Here is a 26208-nt window from a genome sequence, read left to right on the forward strand (position 1 = left end):
AGATTGAAGATGTTTTGAAAACTATATGAAAGTAAAATGAAAGTGGAGTTTCAAAAGGTGACACATGATCCACACTCAGGGAAAAATTGGTGAGATTTCAGAAAAAGTTTAGGATTTGCCTACTTTTTTGTTGATAGTATATCTGTTGATCGCCAAATCATTTCAAAACTTGTTACATTCAATACGCAATTTCCGAGTTGCCCAATAGTTCTTTCCCTTTGTGGAACTCTTACGCACAGTGAGACGCAAAACATACTATCGTCCACACGCGGTGGGTACAAATGCTTATCGCTGCCTTTATATATTGCCTTAAGACCAATTATCAGACATCATGCAACCACCCAATCTGCAGGGAAACACAATATTATTAAGTTTATTAGTATTTAATAATAAATTAGCTTAAACAAAAATCGATAATCACCATTTTTCTTTGATTAAAATATCACTCGTGCAGAGGAGGAAATAAAAAAAAGTTCATATTTATTTTAATGGCCTAATTCAAACAAATATTATTCTTGATATGGTCAGTTTAATGTATACCAACGGCTGATATAAACAAAATTTACACTTTCATTACTTTTATCCGTATTGAAATGGCTAGTCTATAGTATATGTATACATTTTGTACCCACCCAAGCGTTCAACAGAACACTGAACATACCTCCATCACAGAAGAGCTGATATCTCGGAAGTTGTGTATTCCAATTTATGATACGAATGAAATAAACTTAAATCAGCATCAATTTAATCAAACCAATAAATAGGAATTAATGATTTATATAATAGGTGGGGCCTTCACATATTTTAAGTGGTGAACATGCCGTCATAGGATTTGCTTATATGGTGTCAGGTCGATCTGTCCCACGGTCGGTCCGTCCCAAGTCGATCCGTCCCTATTTGGTCCATCCCCTGATCGATTCAGCCCATTTTGCTTAGTCGATCCGGCCCCTCCAAATTTTTTTTATCAAAGATATAATAAATGATTAATTACTTAAGAAAAAGGGAAGTTTTTGCATATATATTGCAGTTAGTTATCAAAATTAAATAACTGTCGGAGTTAGGCATGTACAACCCTTAGGCTTTATAATTTTTGTTTGAAGTGCGATGATCAGTGCCATTGGTTATCAAAATATGTGCTCATTAATTATTGTAAAAACATCGTTATTTAACTTTGTACAGCAATAAATGTGTGTCAATTAATCATTATGAAAACACCTTAGTGAAAACACTACTTAGAGTTTTTATAACTACATTGTTGTGCAATCTTTGATCATTAATTGCGAGCTTACAGTAAACTAACTGTTAGATTTTTTTTAACTCCAGAAGTTCAAAGAATTGCTCAGAGCTTAGGAATATTTTTTGATTTTCCGAAACCAAGGATATATAAGCCAATATTCAAAATGGCCCGTCATTCTGACAATGGAGTTTCCATGCCAATACTGTTACCAGGAGGTCCGACCTGGGCAGCAAACATTAGAGTGTGAAAGGTGCAAAAAATGGCAACATCGTACATGCAACAAAGGTTAACCATTTTATTTATATTTCGTTGCTTAATGCATGGTTGTTTCATCATGAAGTATGTTATATGTTAGTCTGCAATCAAACCATAAATACCGGGAGAGCATATTAAATGATTGCTACCTGATGTCAAAGGCACACACAATGAAGAGGAAATACGCAGATGAATTTAACCAATTCAGTACTGTAAATAACACTTGTAAAAATAGTTCAAAAATGTGGTAATTATTTTTTCTGGGCCGGATCGACTATGGACGTATTAACTATGGGACGGATAGTCTAGGGACGAATCGACTAAGGGACGGATTGATAATGGGACGGAACGTCTAGAAATTGCTTATATCTGTTATATATGTCTCTGGTAAAAGGTTTGCCATCTATTCCCAACACAATCAGTTGTGCAGTTGCATTTCAAACCACTGTGTGTGCTGAAAATCACACAGATGTTGATACTTCTATAACACTATAGTAAAATAATTATCATCTCTTGGTCATCAAATGTTGATGAATACTTAGCTGAGCTCACATAAACAGCAGCACCGTCAGCATATTAAGACTTTGGCGTGGGACCAAAACAGAGTCAATTCGAAATTACCGCTATGCTATAAATATAACTTTCCTCCTTTGAGAAACAATATTGTCAATTAAGAATTGTTCCTGTGGATGTGTGTTTCAATGTGTGCAAATAATATCATGTAAAATAATGTAAAGAAACTTACTTGTCACCATAAAAGCTTGTATTTCAAACTATAGAAAACTAACGGGTACCGATCTTGTTTACGAATACCGCCATATGTATCTACGGTATTATATTCAAGATTAAATAGAATAAACATTTGCAAAACGAATAAAATAAAATGACGTGTTCAAGTTTATGACATGAAATATTAGTCTTTAAATGTCTAAATAAAAAAAAAGCAACTACAATAAATTATTTATTTATTTGTTTTATTATGATTTCTCTAAAATTTTTCAGTCATATTTAGATGTTGCAAAACAAATCTTAAATCTTGATAACCCTATATTTTGCAAGAGGAAACCAGACCGAATTTTCACTGATTGTGAGGTTATGGTATGTATGTGCAAGTTGTTCTGGACAAAGTTACGATACAAAGCCTGTTAAAGTTATTGAAATCTTGTAGTCTATAATTATACATCCAGTGTTAAACAAAGCTTTTAAAATATTGCTGTAAAAAGAAGAAAAGAAGTTTTGGCTTGGTTTGGTAAATGCATTAATCAAACTGGCTTTATATCTTCTGTGATGTTTAGACTTAACTCTCAATTCTCTGGAACATATCAGTATTGTCTGTTACATGTATATAAAGTTCATCAACACAAAACCAACATGCAACACTGTGCCAACAGTCGGCGAGCTTGATTCCAGTGTTGTACCTTTTAATCAATGTAAATAACTTCAAAACAATGGCTTTTACAAGAAATAGAAGAAAAAAATTCTAGTTGCAGATTCACGATAAAAGGTTTGACAGCTGCTTACTACAAATTATCACCAACGAAGAAAAGATTAACACTAAACCGGTTTCTGCTCCAACAACTAAAATTGTCATGTAGTTCAATATAAAAGCTCTTTATTTTTCAGAGCGGCAATCGTGTGGAACCATTTCGATAATATTTAGTGCTGTTACCGCTACAGAACATTTTGAGTCCACATTTGCTAACCATTGAGACTAGTGCACCCTAACCCTGTTTCATCACAGTTAATCTGAGATGTACATGTATTCATACAGATCCTTTTAATAAGATTTAAAAAAAAAAAAAAAAAAAAGATCTTAAAAATAATTTCTTTAAACACCAGTAGAGCACTGGTATTAAACTGATGATAGTAACGATCGTTGAAAAAACAGGGAGGATGATAGTAACGGAAATGAATGATGATAGTAACGTAAGAACTTTCATTACTATCATCCTTGCTGTTTTTTCAACTACGAATTTTCTGTTCATATGAGCCGTATAAAAGATAAAACTACACCTACATTCATATCATTCACAAATAAACAATACAAATAGATATAATAAGTAAACATGCTCTTTCCGGAATTTTCTTCCGCCACATTTAAAATGTCTTAACTATATATGATTTCTGTCTAGAATAATAGATCACATTTCTAATTGTTTGAGTAAACGTAAAATGAAACGGTTGAATTCCGGACAAGCAGTGTAAGACTGATGTCTTATATATAGGATCTCTTATGGTTTGTGGTTTGATATGAATTATATCCAACAAGTTGTGTGTTTTCTATCCCCGAGCTTTGGTGATATCAAACCACAAACCATGGAAGATTCTTTTTATCACATGTTACACACACCCCCCCCTCCTCCCTCAGTTTTTTATTGTTTGACCTTCGAAGCCCCATAACACTCTAGCTACTTTGTTTTGATACTATTACGCAGAAAGAAAAAGTGCCAGTACACAAATAAATCATGTTGGAGAAGAGTTTTATTTAAATTGTTGAATGAAGTTAATCAAATCAGAGTATGAATTTTCACAATATTAACATTTTATATCAAGTCTGTCGTCCGAGTCGTAGATCACACATGGTATTTTTTGGATGTTTATGATTATTTTCCATTCACAAAGTTTTGAACTCCTCCTGCCAACTTTATTGTTGTGTTTGTAACTCCACTACACTATTTTGAGTGAATTGAAACCGAGTGGTGGATCTGAATTGTTATGCTGTTGAATTTGAAAGACTTGTCAAAATATTTCTTTGTTGGATTCATTTAAACTGCTATAGTTTTTGATTGATTAGATATTTTTGTGACTAGTTTAATATCTGCATAATTTGGTTGGCATGCAGGTATGTTAATTTCACTTAATTTTTTAATCTTAAAAATGTTTGCGAGCACTGTGATTCGTTAATCTTTTGTCCCCAAGAATTCCCACTGCAGCTGTCATTCTTTTCAAGATAGACGCTAATCGATCTTTACAACAGTAAACAAACTATGTAAAATTTACATACATTAATGACATCACACGCGGCGTAGGAAAACACAGTGTAATAATTAAAATTCATGTCCTGGGCGATATCCACTCAATAAAGGGGTAAACATGTGATGAATATAGAATATGTTATAACTGTTATGTGCTGGTACCATTTCTGATCATGTCATGTACATTATGTTTATTTAACAATCTAAATCTTATAAAAAATAATTCTTTTTAGAAATGGGGAGTTCATCTTCTAGAAACACTGAAGCTTCTAAAAGACGTTATCTCATAGGTACTTTGGACAGAAAATCTCCAGTAGAACAAAAGTTTTATGGCCTTTGTCAGCTATTGAATTTAAATGTGGTCTGTCAAAACAAGGAGACAAATGAAAACGGCAACAGAGGTACCCTCTCCTCCCGACAAAGTGTCAGTGTGGAGTTTTGTAGTGATGGATGTAAACTCTTTAAACCTTTGTTCCTCAGTAAACCTCTGTACTTCTATGAAACATTCGTTAGTTGGAGAGCACATTATGATGTTGAACAACTACAGATGAGGCTAATGCGGAAAAAAGAAAGCATGTGTTTGGTACCAATAGGGAGTTTCCCATCCTTTGTCATGGATTTCAAGCTTACAATAGGTGATAAATCATGCTCACTATTTGATATTTTACAAATGTTTCTCGAGATATTTTACCAAGGAATGCCAGTTGTTTGGTTAAATTCTGTTGATCCTGAAAAAGAAAACTGGAATATAACTACGAGGAACCATAAAGTTACAGGGAAGAAACAGTGCCTTACGTCGGATTTTTATCCCCGACTCAAGAAATGGAAGCCAAGAAATTGTTACTGCATCATGGGGTTAACATGGACAGATCTTTATCCAACTGAAAACTTGAATTTTGTTCTGGGTGAAGCTTCTAAAAGACACAGATCAGGTGTTTTCAGTTTTGGAAGATTTGAACCAAAATCATATGATAAAGAAAATACTAGAGACATTGAAGAAATTGATGTGCACATCTTATGGAAATTATTAAAGGTAAAAAATGCTTCATATATATATATATATATATATATATATATATATATATATATATATATATACATACTGAATTTTCTTTCAGAATTTATTAAAGGCAAGATTTGCACAAGTTTATCTTATTTGCCATTCTCTCTTATTTGTATAGGTATCAAGCCATGAATTAGGGCATCTGTTTGGAATTTCACATTGTGACTTTTTCCTTTGTGGAATGAATGGCAGTTCATCAGTGGAGGAAGCCATGTCACAACCTCTCTTCTTCTGCCCGGTGTGCATTAGAAAACTCCAGCATGCTTGTAAATTTGACATTGTTCAGCGGTACAGAAGCCTCAGACAATTCTTTCATGACTTGAACAAGGCAATGCCTTGTGAAAACTTTGAGCATAATGTAGAATGGTTGGAGAGCTGTTTAACATTTTTGTTAGAGGACTCCTAAGAAAACATTTAAAATATTAATGTAATTTATAAAATACCAGTGACATCATACATTGTATGTTAGATCATACATGATGTTTCTGACATTTTTTCTAAAGTTATATTTTCATCTTCTCTATATAAAGAGTTCTTGTTTGATTTCCGAAGTAGGTTTAAATTTTATAGTGTAGTAATATTACCATACTTTGTATGTCAGCCTGGTTTCATCTTTTCTAGCCCAGTAGTTCATAAGGTAGCTCATTACACCAATAATTATACTTTTTATGACACACATCACAAGATGGCAATTCAAATGTTTTGTCAAATTATTTGTATCAGTCACTTTGTTTGTCTATCATGGTAGTTCAGTGGATAAAGTGTCTGGTCATTGACCCACAAATCCAAGTTCAAATCCACCAGTCTTTTGTTCATATTTTTTTGAAAATCGTATTTTCTATCCAAAATTGCATATGTTTTGCCTTTTTGGCATGTATCACATCTTTCATAATTAACCATTTCGTATTTATCTGAAAAAATGTTTCAAACCTAGTTTTGCATTTTCTTAGTTATCTCCCTTTTGAAGTGAACATGACCCTTCATGTAAAGAAATTTTAATCCCCTTTACCTAGTATTGCTCTATGCCAAATTTGGTTGAAATGGCCTAATGATTCTAGAGAAGAAGTCAAAAACGGGGGGGGGGGGGGGGGGGGACGGGTGATCAGAAGAAAAAAACAACTCGCTTGATCTTATAGCTCTGTGAGCTAAAGAAAGAGAGAGGGAAGAAAAAGAAAACATTCGATTAGACCAAGAAGTAAAAAAAAAATATAGCGTTATATAGATTCTTTCTTTTATTCTGTATTGAAATAAACATTCTGATAATGCATGTCTATGATTTAAATAAATAAAACAGTCAACACTGAAACAAGGATAACAAGTAGTTAATTGACGTCCTTGTACTTCTGCTGCCAATACTCCACGGATTTTCCTGAATATTGCTCATCATCGTAATCTTTTGTTTTGCAAACGAGACTGATTCCCATAGAAATTCCCGCTAAAATTCCAAGTGTGCCCCCTGAGGCGGATAATGCAAGCGACCAGCTGGGTACTCCGTCTTTTGTTTCTAATGCAAACTGCTCTGTCAGTCCAGCCTTCTTTTTCACAAATAGTAAAATACCGACAATAATCACAGCACCTGCCAAAGAATAAATTGATCGATCAGTCATAAATACCTGGCGAACTGATGTACTTACATGAACGCATTTCTACGTCTCCGTGAGGCTCTACAGAACAATATGTTAATCACAATATCAAGTTTTCTGGGGTTTTGTCACAGGCACATTGGGCATAAATCATGCCCCTTCCCCCTCTTTTTCTGATTTGGTATCGACACACTTATTTTTTTCTTTCTACTTAACTGTGACTGTCACAGGATGAACAGTGTATAGTTTTTTGATATTCCGTACTTGGAGTTTAAGGGGCACCATATCATTAATTCGATTGAAGAGAACAATAATCAATTAAACTGCTTCTTAATTTGAATTGTAGCGCGCATCAAAGGAATTGATATCTTCAAACAATTAAATATTCTATACCTGTTTCCAGTATGTACAGTACCATATATATTATCTCCTAACTCGCTCTACGACAGGATTCAGACACGGGGGCATCTTATCCGCCCTGTTCTCTATCACACATATATTAATGTGTGATAGAGAACAGAGCGAATAAGATGCCCCTTTGATTCAGGTCAGGGGAAAAAAGAAGGTGAGAGGGGTTTGCGTGATCCATGTCCCTAGTCCTTGTGGGTTTTATCACGTGTTTATCGAATCGGCATTCAAATGTAATGTCATTATCTATTTTACAAGAAATAAAATGATCGCGTTTTCATGTATGTTTAGGATTAATCTCGGCTGAGATTCGGCTTGGCTGAATATTTGGACTGACGCCTTCACCGGTGATTCGGCTCGGCTGAATATTTGGACTGACGCCTTCGCCGGTGATTCGGCTCGGCTGAATATTTGGACTGACGCCTTCGCCGGTGATTCGGCTCGGCTGAATATTTAGACTGACGAATCTCAGCCGAGATTGGTTCCAGGATAACCTCAAAGGTGGAGAAATGTTGTTTTGAAATGTGAAAGTCGAGGCTACAAACAACATTTCGAGATCAGCAACATACACGAAAACAAGAACTTTATTTCTATTCTACTGCGGCTCAGAAATATACAGCCGATCGTTTTCCTATATAGCTACGCATTAGGTCACTGTGACGTCATGACAGTTTCCGAAAACGGCCTACATTGTTTTTAGCTGACGAAAAAGGTGAGATGGTAGGGGTATTCTATATCTCTTTTGAAAAAAATTCAATTGTTTAGTTTGATGTTAACGGATTACATCAACTACAGTTCAATTCAAGAAAACCTAGTCAGTGAAAGGCGAAGATAACGAACAGTGATCAATCTCATAACTCCTACAAGCAATACAAAATAGAGAGTTGGGCAAACACGAACCCCTGGATATACAAGAGGTGGGATCATGTACCAAGGAGGAGTAAGCATCCCCTGTCGACCGGTCACACCCGCAGTGTGTCCTATATCTTAATCAGGTCAACGGAGTTATCTGTAATCAAAATTAGTGTACCAAGAACGGCCTAACAATCGCTATGCAATAAGTCAACCAGCATTTGACCCAATGATAGGTTGTATTGGCAAACTAGATTGTTATAACGACCATAGGATTTGCGAAATGCTGACTTTAAACGAAACTGTTGAAACCCCCTGCACCATCAGTTTGTCAGTAGCCTGCCTCGATTTAAAAACTGGTCATACGCAGAATAAGCTCTTGCGTATCGAATCAGTTGAGTACAGTGGTTGATTTGTGCCACTTTACAATTTGTCGTCTTTTCGTTATTTCGAGGCGAAAAGACGACAAAACGATGATCAGCGACTTTTCGCCCCAAAATATGGAAAAGACGACAGAACGAAAAGATGACGAAATCTAGTCGAAAAGACGACAAACAAAACTCGCAAATTAGCGACCTAATTTGTCGTCTTTTCGCTTGGAGTTTTGTCGTCCTTTCGCCTCGAAAAGACGACAAAAACGATGATCAGCGACTTTTCGCCTGGAAATTAGGAAAAGATGACAAAAGGCAAGGTTCCTACAGTTCAGCAGTCGACGTGCCAACCTTCCGAGCTACTCAGCTAGGCATTGATATTTGAAATGAATGGACAAATATTGCTGATATTTATATTTTCATCCATGTTTTAAAAGATTGTCGGCCATTATGACGATGTAGAGTACTTCCTTAAAGAAAAAACAAACGCTTAGCGATATAATACTTCTCTCCCTTTGTACATGTAAATATCATTTTCATCGAAAGTCGGTCACTATTTAAGGTAACTCCATACTCGCATTATTACCTGGTAAAAGTACAGAAAGTGTATTTATTTTCATTTATTTGAGTTAAAACTAATAAATTATCAAATAAAATATATTGGTCATCGCACTTTAGACACACACACACACACTTGTTATAATGGTATATCATTCATAACAATTTCATGAAACTGTTTCTTTACAAAAAAATATAATTTGAAGCATATCGTTGATTATTCATATATATATATATATATATATATATATATATATATATATATATATATATATATATATTATGTTTAACAAGAATATTCACAGCAACTTTTGGAAAAAGACTCTAACAAAAATGTGTATCATCTTGAGTGTTTTGATTGATTGATTGTAAAATTTTTAACACCCCTCTCGCGAATTTTTCACTCATATGGAGACGTCACTATTGCCGGTGAAGAGCTGCAAAATTTAGGCCTATGCTCGGCGCTTACGCCCTTTGAGCAGTGAGGGATCTTTATCGTGCCAAACCTGCTGTGACACGGGGCCTCGGTTTATGCAGTCTCATCCGAAGGGCCGCCCCATTTAGTTGCCTCTTACGACGAGCAAGGGGTACTGAGGACCTATTCTAACCCGGAGTAGTGTTTTGAATATATGGTGTTGCTTGAAGAGGAACGTATGGACCTGTTTTTCTTCACAATTTAATTTGGACTTTTAAATGTGGATGCACTACAATATAGGGCTCACGCAGCGATTGTGTCCGGTCAACAAGAGATACCCCTACGAGACACCTGATCCCAACTCTGCTATGTCCAGGGTTCCGTGTTTGCCTTACTCTTAGTTTTGTTTTCTTTATAGGATTTATGAGATTGATTACTGTTCGTCATGTTCACTTTTTTCACGTAGCGAATATCTCTATTCTTTCAATCATTCTTTTATTGGTATCTATCTATCTACCTACAGCTAGGAAATATCAGGACGCATCAGGTAATTAGTTCAATTTATTCCTGACTCTCGTTGAGAACATACGTATTTTATAACTCCGTGAAAAACTTCACAATTTCAATTTGTAGACGCCCCTTGCAAAGAACGGCCTTCTAAATGGTATAAAACACACCAAACAGCATTCGATCTAAAGACAGGTTGTATTTGCAAATAAGATCATTATAACGACCATAGAATTTGCGAAATGATGACTTCAAACGAGACTGTTGAAACCCCTGTAACATCAACTTATTTGTCGGTAGCTTTCCTCGATTAAAAAAATGATCATATGCAGAACATGCTCTCATGTATCGAATCAGTTGAGGGACATATACACCATATGTAGGTGATAATGGAATATTGCTACATAAATTTAGGGAGTTGACGGTGGAGCTAAAGTCCTCCCGTTTGTCAAAAAGTTGAGTTAACAGTTTGTCGTTAACATCTATGTTCAAAATACATGCATACGCGCGCGTGTGTGTTTGGTTCCGCAGGTCATGGGCTCAACCCTGTTTAGGGTTGGAAGTGGGTATCCATATCTAGTGAATTTCTCTGTGCTTTATATATATATATATTAAAAGAAATAGAATAAACAGTACACAAAGTTAAAATAGTTAATATTTTATACCGGACACTGATTTTTTAAAAACACAATTTGGATATATAATATATATATATATATATATATATATATATATATATATATATATAATCCAAATTATAAGTAAATATCCACACAAGTAATAGTATAATAAAGAAAAATTAGAACGCCGAAAATAACTCAACCGATTTCGTTTTCAATCTTCACAAGATAACTCGAAGATTGAAAATGAAACCAGTTGAGCTATTTTTTTTTTCTTTATTAGGTAGATAGATAGATGAATGCATAGATCGATCGATAGATAGATAAATAGATAGATCCCGTATTATAATAATTGATTTCGAGCGTTACGCCTTCTATAATATTTTGGACAAATAAAGCAAAAATCATAAATCATGTCTATACAGATTATAATTACAAAAACATTCTCAAGAAGTAAAGAATAGTTTTCGAGTAATAACGTTAAAAGTTTGCATAATAACTCGAAGCTTTACATGCTCTATTAAAAAAAATAGTGTGTGGACAGTACGGTGTATGTCTCACGTACTCTGAAAAGTACATGCTTTTAAAATCTTAAAGAATAAAAAGATGATGACTAAATATTTACATTTCAAACTGTTTTCTCTGTGATAACCCCCCACAACTTACAAGTGGATGTACATTTCTCAGTTCATACAAAATGAAAGGTTAGTGGGCGGGGACTATGGAAGTTTTAATATCGAATGCCATTTCAATTTCTACGAGGCAGTATTTTTATATAGGCCCTATATGTCGATTTAATATTTTCATGTATATTTCAAATATGAATAAATGGTATTACAGTCTATTTTGTCTGATATGTGAAGTGATTACCTACAAACTAGACCGCGATTCCTTAATTTTAAAAATCGTCGGAGACATGCATGCATTAATCAAGAAAGCTTTTCATTGTTAAATAAAATATCTAAGATTGATATTGTTTTTATTAGTTTTTGCATAGTAATGCTATTTTTTTTTTTATTTATCTAATTTGGTTTTTTTGGTTTTTTTTTTTTTTTTTTGCATTATTCTGTAAAAGTTTCGCACTACTTTATGCGAAAGTTTTAAAGCATTATGCGAGAATTATAAATATTTCTCATGCGGAAATGAGGTAAATAGGCTTTCGTTCTTATTTAACTTAAAGCATTCTTAGCTCTAAATCTGAAAATCTTATTTTGTTGTAAAATATGCTATTATGATAGTTTTGTATGTAACTTTAAATATCATTAACAAACTTAAAATTAAACTAAGTTTAAGATGTCATTAAAATAAATATTCGGTTCTATTGAATATAGAGCATTTATATATGGAAATTAATATTTGTTAGGGAACACGATAATGTAATTTTGCTTCATTCAAAACCTCTAAATAGGTTTTATAACACAAGTATTGATAACAAAAGTTTACAAACCTTGTTTTTTTCTATCATTGAAATAATAAATTACAATTTTACAACAAAGATTTTCGACACCAAACTGACGTCTATTATAGCTTTAAAAAACAATGAAATTGAGGGTATATTGGTGTTATATTATGCATTATGATAAGCTTGTAGCTACAAACAACAGTAAATTTCAAAATGTTGTTATTTGGGTAAGAGTCTATCTCACCCTCCCTGCGTTCTAACGAGTCAAAGTCAATTCAATTCTTTTTTTGCCCAATAATAGCAAAACATTTCAAAATTTCCGTATTTGAAGACCTACCTCGTATAGTAAACCCTTAGTAACGTATCAACGGACATTTCGTACCTCCTCGCATAAAACCCTTGTTTGAATACAACACTCGCGTTTTCCTGCGAAAGCTTCGCATCACATACTATGCAAAACCTTCGCGTTGCTTCGAATAATTTTTTTTTTTTAAATCGCTCAGACATTGTTTGAAAAACTTTGAGTAGTGGGGACAAAGGGAAACTGAGAAATACACAACTTGAATTTCTCCACCAACAGCAATAGACAAAATTTACTTTTTAACAAACAAAGATATACAGTTTGTAGTATAAATTTACTGGCATTACTTTATAACACCATGTTTTTCAAGAGGGAACCCATATAGCTGTTAACTGTTCCTAATCTGTTCTTTTTGTTAGTTTGACGCATTTAGGTATGTTCGGCAATAAAGGTGTTATTGTATCATTTTCCGTATAAAGATAAAATCATGTTCATTTGGTTGTTTAATTTAGCAGCGTCATCATAAACTCGATGTCAGAATAGACATTTTCTGTCTACAATCAAAGTAAATTTTTGTCACTATGGCGTTTTCAAAAATACCCCTACTTCGTCAAGGCGCTTGAATACTCGTTTTTCTTTTTAAAGGGCGCCATTAATGTTTGAAAATGACGTTTAAATCAAAAGGCCTTACAAATGACGTCTTGAAAACGGCATCAACAACATGTATTAGTCTGTGATGTTGATCCGCCGCCGTACAAACACTGCCTACTGGAGCCGGTGACGTCCCCATGTGAGTGAAATATTCCTGATTGTCCTTTATATACGATATTCCTGATTGTCCTTTATATACAAGTGAAAGGCAGATCTTTTTTCATGATATTTCCAAATATAATACAAACTTTTTTAAAATTTGTCAAGTAAAGAAAAATTTCTGTGGCTTATGTCAAACGAAGATAACACGTGGTTAACCAAGCTGGGTCATTTTTGAAATGAGAAACAATAATATACAATGTACATGTAAGAGGTAAAAAATGTAAAAGTTTCTATAAAATAATGTATACCATAGATTCTACAATGAGACGAGATGTACCAGCTATAACTCAGATGCTTATTCTACAAATGTTCATTATATATCATAGATTCTAAAAATTAATTTTATATACAATACAATATTGTTATACATATATACTGTATTTCTGGACAGCTTTATTTGCTGTACACTCTTTGTTAACTTTTGATTGTCGCTTTTTCCCCTTAAACTTGTATGCCCGACTGGGCCCAGAATTGGATTTGTAAATAAATAAATATATTCTCGAAAGGGACGTTAAAACATAAAATCAATAAATCAAACATATTAAAAACGGCAATGGATGTTGTAGATGGTCAAGCTCTTACCTGCTCCACTTAAGATAACCACGTATAATTTTTTGAGAACGTCGACATTGAGATCTCTGAGAGCTCTGTATATAAGCAAGACAGCCACCGGAAGTGACAGAGCATACAACACCACCGAAACTGTTTCTATGGCTGCCACCCCAAGTAACCAGGCTGAAAGATCAGAACACTTTCTTCTTAATATAATTAATATACAATAATACAATACATTGTATTAGTGTATTGTAATAAAACAGAGTAATCTTTTATTTCCAACCAGGAGTTCCCACGAAAGGCAACGTGAACAATTAGATAATTGAGGGTCAGAATGGCCAGATTTAACATACAGACACAGAAAGGTAGATCTTTAAAAAAAAAACATTTTTTTTTTTAATTTTTGCAATTTCCTATTTTTGATCTTATAGAAAGAAATTGTGACTCTGAATTCGTAAATTTTCTTGAAAATTGAATGCGTACCATGTTCGCCAGAAAGATTTCGCGACGACAAAAAACATGCGTCATCTCTGCACGTGCGGGTCCACCAAAGTCCAAAAGACGAGCTGTCAACGGTTCCATTGGGAAACTTGTTCGACAAATTCCACCATTCTGTCGTACATAGTCCAATGATTTGGAACACAAAGCTGACAAAAGCTAGAAAGGAGAAGACCACATCCGCTGGATGCAGCATTGTCTCAACACTTACATCGGCCGGGGGTAACTGCTTCGAAAACCTGTCGTTTCTGAAGTCTACATTGAAATATCTAAAATCTTTGATTGACTGGTTGAAAAATTTACAATATTTGCAGTTGGAGTTTCAACGTCACGTGACAATATTATGTGTTCCTTTTATTGGGTCCACGTTATAGCTGTTATTTACAAGCTCTTGTCTAATATGGATAAGACAATGACCGTGTTATATCGGACACGGTCAAAGTTAATGTATACTTTAATAGCTAGTACTGTATACATATTGTCATTTTTACCAATCTAGACTACATGCACCCTGTGCATTGAAATAGTAGGATATTCAAACCACATATTTACTATGAATAACATGTAATTGTATTGAAATTTTGTTTGTGTACCTAGTCACGCGCTTTTAAAGTATATTTTCAATGTTCTTCATCTAAAGCAGTACTTGTAATCATTACAGGAATTCAGATGAAATGCTCGCCAGCAACAGAGGGAAAGTGTCTTAACAAAGACAGCCCCTTCGAAGGATGGACTGAACATAAATCAGTCAAACGTAATAATAGCATTAAGTTGGCGGGACACAACAAACGATAAATATTTGAATTTTGTCTCTGGATCTATACATGTATTTATACGTAATAAATAGTCCCCAGACTTCAGGCGTTACGCATGGCATTGAAAGCTGTAAATCTTTGGGAAGGGCGCACGCTTGTCAGGATGTATTTTATGGGAGGACTGCTGTCAAATATCGACAGATCAAAGATGTTTACGGCTGAAAAAGGAAAAACTAAAATTGAATTTATGAGTACTTGATGTAGAGAAGGAGTAATATTTCAACAAGATTTAGACCACTTCTGAGTCTTTGATGTCGTTTAAAGGTACAGCATAGATGACGTCATTAGCTTGACCAAGAGATAAATATTTATGTTGAGCCCATTATCATTTTAATCAGTGAAACCTTTAAAAATCATCATAACAATTTGACTGCCCTGTAATGTCACATCGTAATGTCCAAATGAATATCACATTTAAATAAAGCGACCAAGGTTGTTCGATGGATGTTGAAGTAAGCACTGAATGGATCACGTGATAAAAATACCGCCTGGTTTTCATCTTGAGCAGGCAAATGTTGGAGATACGTAAGACCAATGTTATTATGCCCCCCTTTGAAAAAGAGGGGGCATATTGTTTTGCAACTATCGGTCAGTCGGTCGGTAGGTAGACCATGTGTTGTCCGCTCAATATCTTTCGACCCCTTTGCTTGATAACAACCAAACTTGGTACAGGGGTTACCCCTGGAGAGTAGATGAGCCTTATTGATTTTCAGGTCACATGGTCAAAGGTCAAGGTCAAACTGCTGGTCTTTACCCCATGTGGTAGACCATGTGTTGTCCACTCAATAACTTTTGACCCCTATGCATGATAACTACCAAACTTGGTACAAGGGTTGCCCTTGGAGAGTAGATGATCCCTATTGACCTTCAGATCACATGGTCAAAGGTCAAGGTCAAACCTCTGGTCTTAAGCCCATGTGTTGTCCGCTCAATATCTTTTGACCCCTTTGCTTGATAATAGCCAAAATTGATACAGAGGCTTTCCTTAGAGAGTAGATGATCCCTATGGATTTTCAGGTCACGTGGTCAAAGGGCAAGGTCAAACTGCGGGTCTTAACCCCATGTGGTAGACCATGAGTTGTCCTCTCAATATCTTGAGAACCGTTCACTTGATTGTAGTGATATTTCATATGTGGGTTGGTTATATAAAAAAAAAGAGGACCCCTATTGTTTTTCAGGTCAAAAGGTTAAAGGTCAAGGGTCAATCTACTCTGGAAATAGGAATATACTGTCTGTTCAATATCTTGAGAACCCTTTGCTTGACAGACATCAAACTTGGTACACTGGTACATTATCAGGAGAAGATGACTACGGTACTAATGAATTTGAGGTCACATGGTCAAAGGTCAAGGCTCAAACTGGACATAGGAATATACTGTCCCTTCAATATCTTAAGAACCCTTTGCTTGACAGACATCAAACTTGGTACACTGGTACATCTGCAGGATTTGATGACCCCTGTTGATTTTTAGATCACATGGTCAATCCACTCTTGACATAGGAAGATATTGTCTGCTCAATATTTTGAATACTACTCTCAATTAAATGATGTGTGTGTGTATAACCCTTTTCAATTTTGCACCATGGGGGGCATATGTGTTTTACAAACATATCTTGTTTCTGATTAGGTTTGTTGCCGGTTGTCTACAGAAATTTGTCAATCACATGACTCATATTTTATGTAGTTAACATTCAAAAAGGAAGGTTTTGGACATCATATTCAGATGTTGTCAGGATGAGAATATAATAATGTTTAGAAGACCTTTTCAAATGATGCTAACGTTTGCAAATATACATTTATTTGAGAGCAGATTTACAAAAGTCCTTGCATGGCTTGTTTTCCAAACTATTGATACTTATATACTGCCATAAATTTATTCAATAAATATTGTTTAAACTAAACATTTATCCTTTATTCATATATTTTTAAGGGGCAGTGACCAAACGTTCATCACAATCCTTTCCAACCAGCAATGGTACTGCTAGGATACAACATTTGCATTTAGTTTCAATATATATTTTTGACGTCTGCATTTTAATGTTAAACAAAGACTGTCGATCTAGTTGACGTTACTACCAGAATTTTTATTTGTTTCAAACGTGAATAAAATTTCTTAGGTGTTTGGAAGACTGTTCGTCACTCCTCTCCCCTCTTTGTGTTTGGTCCTATCATTGCATTGTGCATCTCCGTTGTTCATAATGAAGGTGCACCACGTCTAAAATTAAACACGAGTATAAAATTTCCATTCGCCAAATGCCCAGGGTGACTTGGTTCCGGACGAAATAACAGAATCGCATCTTTGTGGGAGATACAGAGATATTTCGCAAAAATTAAGAATCTGTCAATCAATTTCTGAAACTTTAATCTGTAGATGTGTGATCCGTCAAACAATTCTAAGTTTTAAGGCAGTTTCGGGTTTTTTAATTTTTATATGTTAGTTCATCGTCGGAAACGCATGGCTGATTACGCTTTGAAGCATAATCAGCCGTGGGTTTCCGACGATGATGTTAGTTTTGCAATATAAAAAAAATGAATACATGTATTCTAACACGTTTTGTATGTTAGTTACGTTTAGATATCTAAATCTCGTATTTGTAAAATTGAATTGATATCATAACTCTGAATAAATATTTAAAACAAAACATGACAAAATTTAAGTTTTAATTCTAAAATCAGTTTCATTTTCTATAGTTTTGAATGTCGCCAAAAGTTCTAAATATTTTTGGTAAGGAATTTACAATCTCATGTCAAAGATTTTTAAAAGAGTTTCAAATGCATATATCAATTTGATTTTAAACTCCTAATTCAAATATCCAAAATTTCAATGACGGGTGACGATAACGGCAGTGATCGATCTTCAGCAGAGTCTGTCATCAACATGTGACATCCCCATATCCAGGATGAGTATCGAGTATGTCCATTGTATATATATGAGCATTATCCTTGTGTACACACGTTCTTTACATTATATTTGTGTACTAGAACTCCATTCTGTATTATATTGTGATTTGAATCATAAATATTGAATGTTATGCCCGTTTGGGCCTCAATTTGAAATAAATAAATCATATCGTAACTCCTATAAGGAATACAAAATAAAGAGTTGGACAAACACGGACCCCTGGACACACCAGTACAAGTACATGTAGGTATGTGGAGATACATGTATCAGTAATTCAAGAAAACAGGAACTTTCAATTTCAGGAGATAAAATATTGCGCCATGGAAGTCATCATTTGAACGGGAAAAGTGACAGTTTTCATTTTGGAATTTTTATACCTAGATGGTAAGCAACGCAAAATTCAGTTAGTTTAACAGTCAAATTTATGGCAAGCCCTTTTACTATTTATTGGAGAGATATTCGGTACCTCTTAATTCTAAGAGATATATCTTTAAAAAAGAGATATCTCTTTCACTTAGAGAGATATCTCTTATTTTTAAAGACATTTCTTACACTTAGGGAGACATACATCTCTTTCACTTAGAGAGCTATTTCTTTCACTTTGAGAGATATCCCTTTCACTTAGAGATATCTCTTTAATTTTAAGAGATATCTCTCAAAAAGATATCTCCCAAGCGTAAAGAGATATCTCTTTTGTTTAAAGAAATTTATTTTTGGTTAAAGAGATATCTCCCTAGTGTAAAAAGATCTCTAACTTACAGAGATATCTCTACAACCAATAGAGATATCTCTTTAGTGTAAAGAGATATTTCTCTTATTGAAAGAGATATCTTATTTTACGAATGAATAGTAAAAGGGCTTGCCATACAAATCACTTATACGGTATTTGAAGCGAACAGCAGCGTCGCCTAAGTGCAACCGGCCGAAGCTTAAAAATAAACCATAAATGAATTATGAAGGACTGCTCCGAGATTCGGTTACAGTCGAAATATTCAGCCGAGATTTAGGTGCCTGTTCTGTGTGTTTGTGCATGTAAATATAGAAAATTTGCAGAAATGGGTTTAAATCCCGTCTTGTCTCCTATCATAACTTCATATGACGTGTAACGATATAGTTACATGTACCTTACTTTATTATTAAGGTAACCAATCGATATCTTGTTACAGAGTCACGTGTCTGTAATTTGTATGAGTTTCAAATTCACTGTTCTGATGCGATGGTTCAACATTTTAAAAATATCTTTTGAAGTCTATACATTTAGCATCATTACCCACACTAAAGTTCTGTACAAATATAATGTCCAAGTCAACAAAAATTCGATAGCTCATCTCATTATGTACTAATTCGCAAAAGGAAAAACAACATGATCAGTCTCCAAGAGAGAGAGAGAGAGAGAGAGAGAGAGAGAGAGAGAGAGAGAAGTCTTATTGAATGTACTAAACAGAAGACCACTGTCAATGATGTTGAAGTACCATAATAATGCATTTACAGTATGTGATATTTTTGTCGCGAGGGAACTGTTGGCTTTTGTTCTCTCTGACAGAGTATGTCGTTGAATGCAAGTATTTTTGATTTCCGTCAAATATTCAAGATGTCGAGCCATCTTCAAGCTTAATGAGCAAAATATCCCCAAAACCACCATTCTAGTATGTGAAAACAAAAGAATAAAACTTCTTTCACTTATCTACAGCATGTACATACAAATTTTTCAACATGCGAATATTTTGTTTCAGTACATATGTATTTATCATTTTTATGTGTAAAACTTTTACGCAATACATAAATATATACACTGTGCATGCATATATATCAATGACAGAATTTGTGATATTAAAGCAACTAATTGCCGATCATTAATTTTGGATTGGATCTGCAAATTCTGAAATGAGTAAAGGACATCGAGTATAGTTAAACACATGACTACTGTTTGTGACTATACTGATGTTTTAACAGTAGTAGTAGTTTTAGCCTGCGTGCTAATAGAACGCTCCAGGAAGAAGTCTTTTGGCGGAGCTTCTTTTAAGTCCATATTTATTATCAGTCCAACGGCAACGATGTTTGACATCAAAAAGGTGAAAGATAAAAACATGATCGGGAGAGTGTGGGGTCGGAGTATCCGGTCTCTGTTAGGGTAGTAAAAAATGGCTGAGAAACCCGACGTTAGGTTCTTCACGCGGTCCATGACCACGCAATTGGCGATGAAAAACAGCAAACCTACAAAACGAAGAAAAAACATTAAATAAGCTTCTTAAAACAACACTGCACGAACATCGCATACATCACCCTCATAGATCCTGTATTCACACCCCACACCCCAAACTTAAGCAAAAGACCATTCTCCAAAAGCATGGCTATATATACAAGATTTCTCAACTTCATCACTCAGAAGATCCGAAAATTTTAGAATTAACCTTTTCTTACTAACCTTCCAACATAATAACTACGAGTGGGAGAGAGAAAAAGAGAGGGGGACAGAAGAATAACAACAGAACAAAAAATACACCCCAAAAATAAACTCATAAAACCAAAGCAGTAGTTTCTGACTAGAGTGATTAGAAGGCGTATTGCGAATGAGATCCACCTGGTGTACAGTTAGAAAACAAAGTTCGTTTGAGTGTATGAACTGCAACGCTGCACGTCGGTATGCTTCACGAAGCACGTTATATTTGCACTCCATGAAAGGTATACTAGCGTGAAGCGTTGCAGTTCATACCCGCATGTACTTTCAGAAATGTCGGGATTACTGGCCGTTGTGATAGAATAACTATATCTATCTGTATTCATACGCGCATTGTTCACAACGCGTTCATGAGGAAATGACCAACACCGCAATTTGTAGAGATATCAAAGGCAAAAACACTGGAAATGTAAATATAGACAATCAGTCGAAGAGGACTTCTGATATTTTTGAGAATTCAAAGAGGGACTTTGTGCAAGCAGACTTACATGTACTAGTAAGCGTGATTTATTCAGGGTCACACTGTTCAAAAGCTGACAATCACTGGACCGTTTAACCTCCCCTGCATCAGTATTGACTCTAACAAAACTGATGCTTGGCGGCACTTGATTTCTCTCTCGTTATAACCAATATTTAAAATTCTGCAGTCATTTTACATCCGTATCTCTACTGCAAAAACATTTCTATAGTGGCGTTGCAGTCGATGGCCGAACATTGGGGAAAGCACAGAAGGGTGGGCGTCACGCGGTCCAGTGATCGAGGACCTGTGATTCCAATGTCTTTAAAGATTTGCCATAATTTCATCTTAATTCACCATACACAATGATGGCTATACCGAATGCACCTTCAGTTGCCAACTTTGTTGCCTATAGTTCTCACCGTGTTATACTTTACACGGCCACCAATTAACTTCACTACATGAAGAAACATACACGTGAAGATACGCAGATAATTACCAAGTATAGACTACATTTCATCGGTCAATAGCCTCAGTCAATTGTAACTGTTATTGTTCTCTCATGTCGACATACAAGTATGCAGTAGGCGATAACTTGTAACGTTTTAAAGAAAAGTATTGAGACAATGTCAATATTATACAATTATTGACAATTTTGAGATCAATATTATAAAACTATTAACATTTTCTTGGTCAATACGATGACTTAGCTACATGCACAGTACAATATTCACCAAGCCCGGTCAATAATTGTCTTATTATCTGAATGAAACATCCAGATCCTACGAAATGATACCTGGTCGGCCATCTTTGTTTACAGTTATAGTGCATTACCTAACCCAACGTGATTGTATAGAACCGCCAGTTTTTGTTTACTATGTGGTTGAACGATTTAAAACATTGAAACCGGTTACTAAAGAGCGATACTTGGTTGGTCATCTTTGTTTCTAGCTATACAGTACACGACCTAGTCGAAAGTAGCAGGATGCGCGTGCTTTGATTTGACAACCAAAAATAATAACCAATCTTATATACTTGAAAATTCCCAAATTATTTTTGTCCAATGTTATAAGAATAATTTGTTTTATTATATGATTGAATAATTCCTAGCTCTCTAATTGACTGAGATCCAACAATGTAGAATTCATACTACGTTATGTTTACCTGCACGTGACCTTCCAGGTGAACATAAGGAAATATTTTTTCCACATAGGACCAAAAATAGGTCGTTGAAACTTACAATTAAAGCAAAGAACAATCTTGAAGGTTTTTTTAATCATTTAATCATATAATAAAACAATTCGAAGTACAATATTCACCTCGCCCTTCGGGCTCGGTGAATATTGTACTCCTCAGGTGTCTAGATCATCGTATTGACCTCAAAAACAGCAATAATTGTATAATATTTACCTCGATGGTGATCTATGAATAAAAGGTTCTATTCTAATTTTGTTTTGTTTATGGATTTTTGTTTTGTTTAATCTCAACCAAAGTTTCTGAATCATTGAACACATGATAATTTTAAGCATTCATGTATATTTTTACACTGTTGTCATTATACAAACACGAAACAATGTGCAGTAAAGTTATCATAACGCTATTCAATTTACAGTGTGCTGTAAAGTTATCATAACGCTATTCAATTTACAGTGTGCTGTAAAGTTATCATAACGCTATTCAATTTACAGTGTGCTGTAAAGTTATCATAACGCTATTCAATTTACAGTGTGCAGTAAAGTTATCATAACGCTATTAAATTTACAGTGTGCAGTAAAGTTATCATAACGCTATTCAATTTACAGTGTGCTGTAAAGTTATCATAACGCTATTCAATTTACAGTGTGCTGTAAAGTTATCATGAAAGGTGAAGATAACGAACAATGATCAATCTCGTAACCCCCTGCAAGCAATACAAAATAGAAAGTTGGGCAAACACGGACCCCTGGATATACCAGAGGCGGGATCAGGTGCCTAGGAGAAGTAAGCATTTCCTGTCAACAGGTCACACCCGCCGTGAGTCTTATATCTTGGTCAGGTAAACGGAGTTATCTGTAGTCAAAATCAGTGTGCCAAGAACGGTCTAACAATCCGCATAATAAACGAACTCGTTTAGTCAAATCCGTAGTCAAAATCAGTGCCTATCAATTGGTATGAAACAAGTCAAACAGCATTTGACCCAATGATAGGTTGTATTGGTAAACTAGATTGTTATAACGACCATAGAATTTCCAAAATGCCGACTTTAAACGAGACTGTTGAAACCCCTGCACCATCAACTTTGTCATTAACCTGCCTCGATTTAAACTGATCATAAGCAGAACAAGCTCTTGCGTATCGAATCAGTTGAGAGATATAAACACCATATACAGGTGATAATGGAATATTGCTACATATTATTTATTAAATATGAAAAGCTGATGATGTCGAAGCTGAAATTATCCCGTTTATCATGTAGTGCTATTCAATTTACGGTTTCCAGTAGTTATCATGTCATGCTATTCAATTTGTCTGCAGTGAAGTATTCAATTTACAGTGTGCAAGTTATGCTATTCAATATGTCTGCATCTCGTTCTGTGTCATAATTAGTACAATTCATGTAAAAAAAAAAAATCATTCGTTGGTTAGATAACACACTTCGATATATACAATAAGCTAGCGTTTGTAGACTGATACCCACCGGCTATAAACACCACGGCTCCTGCAAACTTCTTAACTGTTTGACTTTTCTTCTTGAGATATACTAATAGTATCAGGAGACCTAGACCGAGGAGGGCTGTCGCAAAGGCAGAAATTATTCGTACAAACTTCACCCAACCTGTATTGAATATAAACAAAATTCTTAGTTGGTATATACCCATGATTAATTTTGTCTTCAATGCGAATATCCAACGATGTTTTGGATCCACCTACATATATTCGCATCCCCACTTTGATGTAAAAATAATACTACTTTTAAGAGATGCCATAATGTTATAAAGAGCTTTGCAAATGGACAGTGACAGATGTCCCTCCTCTGCACGTGAAAGAATAAATGCTTTCGTTGTGTAACAACACTCTTATGAAGTTATAATAAAAAGAAACAAGTTATATAAAATACAAGGGATAAATGTATAAAAAGTAAAACCAATACAGATCATTTACTTCCCTTTTTTCTCTACATATATTCCATTGTTTTTCTACATATATTCCATTGTTTTTACTCATATATTCCAATGTTGTTGTTTTTTTGCCCTCATAATACAAACAACCTAGATTTCCTTAACTGAATCCAAATTTGAAATACCGTTATTGTCTGCGTCGTCTTGGAAACAGGCGTAGGTCGACACATTGCCCACACCGATTAAAGTTGAACCGCACGTAACACTGGCCCAGAGCCCAAGGTCAACGGTCGTTGATGACGTCACCTCCATCTCCCACCAGCAATCCAACAAAATACCCAGCAATGCAAAAATAATGGCCACCACAGAAACGACAGCCATTATTTTATCTTTGAAGTACGTATTCATTCTTTTGGAGGGCATTTTGTTGATTTTCTTTTCACGTGAAATCCTGTCTGAATGAAGTGCAAACTCAATGTGTAATAAGGAACATGGAAAGCAGGAACACGCAAAAGGAAGGAAGCGATTTGTCACCAACTCTTAAGTACATGTGTAGCTATTAGTGGTGTGTTCACAACATAGTGTAAGAAAGGAAGAGGGGGATTAAAGTTTCTGTGTCGGTCTGTCCGCGCATGATAGACAACACAAAAAGCTGCAAAGTTATACTTAAAATGATACAAGCTTTTGTCCCCCAAAAAACCCCGATATAAATAGGAGGAATTGACATGAAATGAACAACAGCTGTTGGGAATCATAAGGTGTGAATCAATCCTCAAATAGAACATCTTTATCCTTCTTGTCGTGATGTCTGTCGTGGGGAGCTTTAATTATTTTGTCCTTAAATCAAAATTAAGGACCTCCCCACTTTAGCTGTGACACAGGCCTCCGATGACTTAGTAAAACATTAAAGTTTGAATTATGCAATCTACAATGCCCTAAGATGTTCATTAATACCTTAACATAGAGGCTTGACATTTTATTTTCTGAAAAGTTCGCTAACATTAAGAGCTATGCCGTGTTTTGAAATTGTCTGTTTTTGTTTAAATTCCTATTGATATTCATCTAGAGTGACCAGTTTTTAAAACCTTTGTTTATATCGAACTCAATGTTGTTCAGATTTCTCTTTTCTATTACAACACCTTTTTGCAATAGAGAAAATTATACCCAAAAGGCAAGACTGGACAATCTTGTGCTGGTCATGAAATTCATAAAAATAAATACAACAAAAATCTGCAAAAACTACATGTTTTCTCTTTACCTTCATTGACCTCGGGTAGTTGTTTTCAGGCTAAAACTTAGTTTTATACCCCTTCTTTCCAATATCCCATGGGAAAAGGACTGTACACTGTGCACTTACTTGAGATACATCAGTGTTTAATATATATCAAAAAGTATAATAGATAAATCAATTTTTCTTTGAAAAGAGGGATGGTAAAAAGGGACCACAGACTACAGCTAAAGTGGAGAGGTCCTTTACTAACAGATATAATAGATTATGTTTCATTAGATATATTTAAATCTATCATAAGCATCTGCACGTGAAACGAACAGCAATTTCAAACCTTCCACCAAGCACACAATTTCACGTTGAAACTAAGGTGGAGCATCTTTTCGACGTTTGCTTTTTAAATTGAACTTAAGCCGGTTACCCATGGATGCTTCTCATTGATTTTCTCCATCATCACATCACAACTTGTAATATAGCGGTGTTTAATGTGTATGCTGTTGTCTTCACTATTTCAAAGTATCTAGACTTTTTTGGAGACAGCAGATACGGATCTAGAGGGATTAGGGGGGTTGTAAACTTCTCTCTACACCCTACACTCCGTTTTGGTTGAAATTTTTTGCTATAATTAACAAAGAAGGTAATTTTTGTCTATTTGGGACCCCCCCCTTTTTTTTATGGACGGGAACGGTACAAACTTAGGTCGCATCTCGTGTGTAAAATTTCTGGATCCGCTTCGGATCGTAAACCGTGTAACTTAAAGTTCAGCATGACATGGGAAATTGAAAAAATTGAATACAATACAACATAGAATCCACGAAATATTTCTTTGCACATTA

At 34.9% G+C, this 26208-nt stretch overlaps 4 protein-coding genes across 5 annotated transcripts in view; 1 reads left to right on the forward strand and 3 right to left on the reverse strand.

The window, feature by feature from the left end:
• The window catches only part of LOC125683007 (uncharacterized), a 47633-nt gene extending 45300 nt beyond the window's left edge, over positions 1 to 2333 (reverse strand). For both annotated transcript variants that reach the window (XM_048923660.2, XM_056142439.1), the window contains exon 1: positions 2238 to 2333. The gene's annotated coding sequence lies outside the window, so the exon portion shown is untranslated. The remainder of the gene's footprint in view (positions 1 to 2237) is intronic.
• Positions 2334 to 2530: 197 nt separating this feature from the next.
• On the forward strand, positions 2531 to 6797 carry LOC125647740 (archaemetzincin-2-like). Its single transcript, XM_048874539.2, has 3 exons — positions 2531 to 2590; positions 4701 to 5500; positions 5649 to 6797. Exons 2-3 carry the CDS (start codon positions 4703 to 4705, stop codon positions 5934 to 5936), a joined length of 1086 nt encoding a protein of 361 aa, XP_048730496.2. The 5' UTR covers positions 2531 to 2590; positions 4701 to 4702; the 3' UTR covers positions 5937 to 6797.
• LOC125647741 (uncharacterized) lies at positions 6740 to 14696 on the reverse strand. Its single transcript, XM_048874540.2, has 3 exons — positions 14399 to 14696; positions 13943 to 14095; positions 6740 to 7106 (listed from the first exon to the last, which is right to left on the reverse strand). Exons 1-3 carry the CDS (start codon positions 14607 to 14609, stop codon positions 6853 to 6855), a joined length of 618 nt encoding a protein of 205 aa, XP_048730497.2. The 5' UTR covers positions 14610 to 14696; the 3' UTR covers positions 6740 to 6852.
• A 5157-nt stretch (positions 14697 to 19853) lies between these two features.
• LOC125647739 (uncharacterized) lies at positions 19854 to 25782 on the reverse strand. The gene is made up of 3 exons (XM_048874538.2): positions 24330 to 25782; positions 23724 to 23861; positions 19854 to 20345 (listed from the first exon to the last, which is right to left on the reverse strand). The coding sequence occupies exons 1-3, from the start codon at positions 24565 to 24567 to the stop codon at positions 20065 to 20067; spliced, it is 657 nt and encodes a 218-aa protein (XP_048730495.1). The 5' UTR covers positions 24568 to 25782; the 3' UTR covers positions 19854 to 20064.
• Between the last annotated feature and the right edge of the window lie 426 nt (positions 25783 to 26208).

This window comes from Ostrea edulis, chromosome 6 (assembly GCF_947568905.1).
Source record: "Ostrea edulis chromosome 6, xbOstEdul1.1, whole genome shotgun sequence".
NCBI classification, from domain to species: domain Eukaryota; kingdom Metazoa; phylum Mollusca; class Bivalvia; order Ostreida; family Ostreidae; genus Ostrea; species Ostrea edulis.